The 7,401-nt window shown below is 35.7% G+C and overlaps 1 protein-coding gene across 2 annotated transcripts; it reads left to right on the top strand.

Moving 5' to 3' along the window:
* The first annotated feature begins 4,505 nt into the window (after positions 1–4,505).
* LOC111462098 (calmodulin-binding protein 60 A-like) lies at positions 4,506–6,602 on the top strand. 2 transcript variants are annotated; one of them, XM_023105781.1, is made up of 7 exons: positions 4,506–4,573; positions 5,048–5,129; positions 5,233–5,273; positions 5,343–5,878; positions 5,945–6,105; positions 6,175–6,361; positions 6,435–6,602. In XM_023105781.1, exons 1-7 carry the CDS (start codon positions 4,518–4,520, stop codon positions 6,569–6,571), a joined length of 1,200 nt encoding a protein of 399 aa, XP_022961549.1. In that variant the 5' UTR covers positions 4,506–4,517; the 3' UTR covers positions 6,572–6,602. The 2 variants fall into 2 exon arrangements, with proteins under 2 accessions (XP_022961549.1, XP_022961548.1); XM_023105780.1 differs by having other exon boundaries at positions 5,212–5,273.
* Positions 6,603–7,401: the final 799 nt, after the last annotated feature.

Here is a 7,401-nt window from a genome sequence, read left to right as displayed (position 1 = left end):
TAAAATATATAAAAGAAAAATTAAATCCAACCATTTATCTATTTTCTTCTATAGTGATATAATTAATGTTTTTTTTTAATTATTATTTTTTTTATTTTTTTTTGGGTTTTTATGATTTTAAGAAATTTAAATTAAGGGTATAATAAAACATATTTTTACTTCGAGTGAGATATCGATATTTTTATAATGTTTACGAGTATGACAATATCATAAAAAGTTAATTGTAATTATAAAATTGGTAAAATATAAAAATAATGTTTATAATTTTTTTTTTTTGGTTTTAAATAGAGAAAATTACACTTTTGTGGACGTTTAACACAAAATTGAAAGTGATTAGAAGTTATTATATGACAAGAAAATCTTGATACCCGAGTAAAGAAGAGATATATGAATGAACTGAAACCATATTCGAAAGAGAACAAGAGGATAAAATGACTCGAAAATGGTTAAAAAACTAAATCGGTTCGATTTTGGGTTCGTGAGCAAAACCTTTGAATTGTCCCGAGCAAAATAAAGATATATAAAATATATTAAGAATCCTTTGATATTAATGGGCTTACTATAGTGGTACTATGTCCAGTGTCGGTTTCACAAATACATGTTTTTTTATTATTATTTTGTTTATATTATTTTTATTTCTTTTATATTATTTTGTTATTTTATTATTTTTAATATATACATATACATATACATACGTTTTCTTTTTATTATAAATAATTTTAAAAAGCATATTCTAAATCCTAATATATGAGCATATTTCAATCAAAATATATTTATATATTTTTTATTTTTGGTATTTAGTTGTTTTTAGTTTTATGATAACGTTGAACTATGTTGATACGTTACCATTTTCGTTCCTTATTTTTTATTGAATTTATTTTATTTTTTTATTTTTTTTTTGTCAATAATTATAGATTGATTTGTGTTTGATTGTGAACTTTTAATACATTTTTATTTAAGATTGTATCCGAATAATTATAAATTGTGGATAAATAAACCCGTACCCAACTCGAAAATAGAGGGTTGGGTTGAGTTGTGAAAAATTTTGGGTTGAGTTGGGTTACCGATACAACCAACCCAAACTTTTAGGATGGATAAAAAAAATCTCTTAACCCGACCCAACCCGGACCATGTACACCTGTAGTCGGTAGCTCAATTTTAGGAACAGTAAGAACAAAATATACTGAAACTGTTGGTGTTGGTTTGTGGGGTGAGGATAGTTTTTACCTTTTAGAAGCGAGAAGTAAATAACGCGACTATGTCATCCGGGTATTAGGTGCTAAATTTGAACGTTACTTAACTCGTTTAAAAACAAAAGTTATAAAATTATAATTAAGGTTTTATTAAGGATTTGTATTGATTTAGAGAATGATGTGGTTTGATTGAGGATATGGATGTCCGTGCTAGAAAATGATTGAGTGAGTAAAAACATTTTTGTCGGAAGAAAATGAAAATGGAAAGAATAAGAAAATAACATAAAAAAACAAAACATTGTAGGATTGTTTGTCATTGAATTAGAGTGTTTGAATTAGACTATTGAAAGTCAACTAAATTGTAATGGTTATGTCACGACCCGATTTTCGAAGCTTCGAAGAATCGAAATCGTGACTAAAAGGACGAAATCGAAAACAAATAAAAGAAAAGCAAAGTAAAAAGATAAAAATACCATTCAATTAAAACAAAAGAAAAAGAAGATTTGTTTTGAAAGTATTACAAAGGAAATTGCAAATGTAAAAATAAATACAAAAGACTCTAAATATGAAAACGGATAAAGGACTCTAAAGGACCGACAAGGGATTGACGCTCCGGAACGACACCCCTCTGTGACAGTGCAGCTCTCGAACACCTCCCCGTATCGACTGGTACCTGAAAAAAAAAAAGGGGAGAAAGGGGTGAGTATAAAAATATACTTAGTAAGCAACCTACTTGTAGGCTCTTTTCGCATCCTTATCTTGATAGGTATCCACGGTCTTTCTCGGGTTTACCTACTTGTAGGCTCTTTTCGTATCCTTATCTTGATAGGTATCCACGGTCTTTCTCGAGTTTCTAAGGAGAGTGATCTAAGCTACAACTCTCTTTTCTGTATCATAAAAGGCTTGCCCATCTTAATGTAGTGAAATGATCAGTGTCTTGAGGTGAGGCGCGACCTCATAAGCAAATCTGAGGGGATCGTATGGTTGGATCTGAATACATGACTCTCTCTCAGAACATCATTCGTGGAGGTTAACTGACGACCCTCACACGGGACCATACATCCACAAAACAGGGTTCGACCCCCTGTGTGCCGGTCAGCTACTGAGTCATCCTAAGTGGCTCCACGTCCCCCGCTCAGGGACGAGTTTCTACGGCCCAGGAGTCTTGTTCAAAAGACCCCTTAGCTATCACCACTAGGTCTAGGCTCCTGTCACACTTCCCTATCCAGATCTGCAAAGCTCAACGATCACCGTACCGAAGCTCTGTCTCGACGGTACGGTATCGGAGGAGAGAGGGAAATGGAGGTTCTGATGACACTCTCTACACTGCTCAACTCTAGCGGGTTACCTACAGTTACCGTGGTGACCTATTATTCTTTTTGAACTTGGTGGCTTAGACTTGGATTCATGTATCTATAGGATTCTCGTGTCTGGTCTCACAAACCTATCGGGTTTGGAATTTTGGGTTCTGGATCCGCCGGTAATCATTTCACGGGTCTAATTGCACGGTATTCTAGAGTTTCCCCCAATCTAGGGTCTCATCTAGCCTACTTAGTCACAAGCACCCTAATCTAAGCTCATAATTTCTTCCTATTCATCCAGAAAGATAACACAAGCAATCATCATGCATAAGAGTTAACACGCAGTAGTTGATGCAATATTAACAAACATGCTCAACGGGAAGATAACGTCCATCTTTACCCGGAGCGCAGATTTCACAAGTTTTCCATCCTCCTCATGCGTACATACTTTATCAGAATCTCAATCAAATAGATTTAATAAACATTTCATAACTAGCTTTCCTTAATCATATCATTTTCACAGTTTCCATACTAATATACTAGGTTCGGCTAGCTAAGTTAATGGGTGGTAGCATGCATGCTTGTTCCTAGCGGTTCCTACAAGTACTACTCGTGGGAATCCAAATCCTTACATGGTCGACGCGTGCCTTCCCAAGCTCGAATTATTTGCCGGAAAAGGTTCCAAAAATTCTGGAATTTTCTTGATAGGTCCTAATTCACATAAAAATAGGATCAGAGTTGAAATCGGGGCGAAAAACAAGCAAACGGAAATCGAACGGAGGGAAAAAGATCACTCACGCGCCTACACGCTCTCTGGAGGGTGTTTTACGCGCGGCTTCCCCGCGCAGTCGTGGGCCAGCGGCCGGTTCGGTTCGGTTCGCGTGGTTCCCGGTTCGCGTGCGAAGCGCCGGATCGGACTCGGGTTGACCCGAATCCGCGCTAGCCAGTGGGACACGCCTCCCCAACCCGCGGTCGCCACGTGTCCTCGTCGGTCCTGCCACGCTCTCCGTACGCCGGCCGACGTGTGGCGGCAAGGCCTCCTCTCTCTCCTCGTGCGTTTTTCCAAATCTTCCATAAACGTGAGTTTTTGGCATTTTCGAAGTATTTTCTTCCGATTTTTTTATCTTTCAATCTGTAATTCATATTGTTTCTTCATGAAAATTGTAGATCTCATATTCTACTTCTACAATATATTTTTCTTTAATTTTTTTTTTCTTGAACACAGGATGAGTTAAGGCCGTCCAACGATACAGAAAAACTCATATTTTCTGTTTTCGATCGGTTTACCCGAAGTTGGACTAAACTCTGATTTTCGTCTGATTCTCGTCCAAGAACTTCAAGAAACCTGTGTGAATCTTATTTCAGTCACATACCTCAAAAACTCCATATCTAACGCACAAGAAACTCCTCAGATCTAGATAAAATCAAAACAAGATGTTTGGAACCTTACTTTGTCCGTTCTTGGATTTTCTTGCCGGAATGTGTGAATCCACCACCCAAACTCCTTTCCCAACACCGGGAGAAGTATTGCTTGGAAGTTTTTTACCTTGGTTTCGATCTCAAACGGCATCATCATCTATGCTCTTCCTCTCTCCCAAAACCCTAACTTCTTCTCCTTTCTCCTCTTTCTCTCTCTTTTCCTTTTCTATTCTCTTTCTTCTTGGAGCCCAAACAACTAGACCCGGGTCTAAGAGCAAGGGCAAAATGACCCTTTTGCCCCTATGTTGTTATTTTTATTTTATTTATTTATTTATCTAAAAAATTCGGGTACTAGAGGTTAAACATGGTTTTATCTTTAGAGGAAAAGAAGACCCAAGTCGTCCCCTCCACTTGCTTCCAATTTCTCGCGACACACACGCTTTGGGGTCGAAGGATGTTTCCTCGTACCTTCCATGGAAATTGGAACACAATTTAACCCTAAGTTTCACTTCCTTAACTACCTCTATAAGTCTCATTTCCAATCAACTTCTCACCCAACTTGTTTGTTTGTTTGAGACTTTGATAATAGTGTGATCAATCGAGTATGGCAAAGAGGGGCTTTCCATTTCATGTTCGGGATCATCAGCACGATCCCAAGAGGTGTTCCCACTCTTTTCCTTTTCTGGGTTTGTGAGGATCTTCATTTGGGGCTTCAAAGTTTTCAACTTTTTTTTTTATTTTTTTATTTTTTCTTGGTTTTGAGGATCATGATCTGGGTTTTGAAATTTTGACGTTTTTCTTCTGCGTTTTGAAGTTTCGAAGTTTTTTTTTATGTTTTTCTTCAGGGTTTGAGGATCCGTGTTAAGAATGATGCTTTCATACCATGTTAAACAGAACCGCAAGAAATATAGGTGTATCGTTAGATCTGGACTTTCGATCCCACCTATATTTCTCGGATTTTTTATCTCACCTATGTTTCTTGCACTTTCAATCCCACTTATGTTTCTCAAGTTTTGACATTTTTTCTTCTCGGTTTTGAAGCTTTTGATTCGGGTTTGAAGTTTTGAACTTTTTTTTAATGTTTTTTCTTTCTGGGTTTGATTTTAACACCTTGATTTGGGTTTTTTTTCTCAGGTTTAGAGGTGAATCTGTCAATGAAGATAAGGGTTTTTATGATAAATATGGGTTTGTTATTGAAACTCTCCTTCGCGTTATGGTACTTTCAAACCCCTCTCTCTCTTTTCTTTTCCATCTTTTAGTCTTTCCAAAGTTAGAACTAAACTCATTTTTTTTTTGAGGTTCGTGATGCGGTGGAGAAGACGGTTGAGCCTTACCTTATATTGGATCAATCATCTTCTAGGTTGATTTTTTCTCGAGTCTTATCTTGATTTTGAAATGGTTAAAATCACTTACCTAGTTCATTTGTTAGATCATTAACTGTTAACTATCAAACGGGAGAAGAAGATGTTGGTGAATCTAGAACAGTGAAGCTGAAGTTACGTTTCATGAACAAGATTCCCCCCGTTATTTTCACCAACGACGACGTCGAAGCCGAGAACGGTGAGCCACTACGAATTGCGCTATTTGATCCCACCAACTGCAACGACATCGACCCGACTGATCCTTTATTATCAGCCCTGATTGAGTTCGTCGTCATTGATGGAGAATTCGACTCTACCCAAAGAGACGACGAAGTTCATTGGAGTGTTGACGAATTCAAGAAAGGCATTTTGATTGAAAGAGAGGGAAAAAGACCTTTACTTGTTGGTAACGATCTTAGGGTTGGTCTGGAAAACGGAGTTGCGGTCATCAAACATTTGAGATTCACCGACAACTCAAGCTGGAGGCGGTCGAAAACGTTTCGATTGGGAGTAAGGATCATTGATAATGATATTTTAGCCAAGTACCCGAGAATCGGAGAAGCTATATCGAAACCTTTTAGAGTCATGGATAACCGTGGACAAGGTATCCCGTTTCTTTCTTCGTAAACGTAATTATATCAATATTTTAACACTCGACTTGAAATATCAGTAATCAAGAAGAACCATCCACCAAAGGGAGAAGATGAAGTATGGAGACTCAAAGGGATAGGAAAAGACGGTAAATATCACAAGAGCTTATCGTCCAAAGGTATCAAAAGTGTGGAGGAATTCAAAAACGCTTATAAAAAGGATTCTCGCTCTCTAAGAAAGGTAGCTACAAAAATTTACCATCCTTAATTACTTCATTTCAAACACTAATTTCATTTGCATGCATGGTAGTTGCTTGGTAATAAAGTTCCAAACAAGACATGGAAGGCAATGGTTGATAATGCTTTGGAATGTGACTCTCCTACTACTTGTTATCAAACCCTTGAGGTTGGCAACCCACAAATTATTATAAGTGATAGCCATGTGCTACCCCAAACAGGCTTTGATGGATATCAAGGCTATGATTTCACGTTAGAAGGTATTGCAACTAATTTTTTGCTATCACTTCTTCGCTATCATATCATATGTATAAATATCATTTTCGTTTGCAGATTTTCAATCTTTGTTGTCACACGGTGAAGCTTTGACCTCAAATAATCGTAACGATACAAACATGTACGACCGATACAACCAACAAGAACCAAGTTGGTGCCTAAACCCAAGTAATGAAAACGATGTTATTAAGTAGAACCCATGTAGAGGTCACGAGTGCTTTAGGAGTCAAGGTTAAACAAAATTTATCAATTATCTTTTTATATATATATATATATATATCTATATATCTATATATATATATATATATATATATATATATATATCAACCTATTAAACTGTATTCAAGTTGATTGTAATACTGTTGACAATTATATATATATATATATATATATATATATATATATATATATATATATATATATATATATATATATATATCAACCTATTGAACTGTATTCAAGTTGATTGTAATACTGTTGACAATATTAGTTGAGCAAGATTTTTTTATTTAATTTTTTTTTGTACATTTTTATCACCCATTTTTCCCTTCTAATGTATGAATAAATAAGTGTGTTTATGTTAATCGATAATTGGACTAGTGGACTATCCAACCCAAATCATAAAGGTTGGATTGTGTTATATTTTTTTTTTTTCAATTCTACTCGTTTGAATTTTTGGGAAACTGAAATTTTAGTTTAGTTTGCTTATTGACATCTTTTTTATTGACTAAACCCGACCCATCTACAAATAGGGTTACAATCCAGTTCTACCCTACTTAAAAAAAAGAATATTTAATGTTTATAGCCGATGTTAGTGATGTGTTGTGACTCGTAAATGTTTGATATTTTAATTATTAATGTAACATGTATTGTAAATGAGTAAAAATTTTTAAAATAATTAAAAAAAAAAACAACAACCCGACAACCTAACTTAAAAATAGAGGGTTAGATTGAATTGGATTATGAACTCTATTCGAGTTGCTCCGGTCACCAACCCAACTGTCTCAAAATGTTGGTTAGTCCA

Source organism: Cucurbita moschata, unplaced genomic scaffold (assembly GCF_002738365.1).
Source record: "Cucurbita moschata cultivar Rifu unplaced genomic scaffold, Cmos_1.0 Cmo_Scf00026, whole genome shotgun sequence".
In the NCBI taxonomy this organism is placed as follows: Eukaryota; Viridiplantae; Streptophyta; class Magnoliopsida; order Cucurbitales; family Cucurbitaceae; genus Cucurbita; species Cucurbita moschata.
Note: the sequence above shows the minus strand (reverse complement) of the source record. Positions and strands in the feature narration are given on the sequence as shown.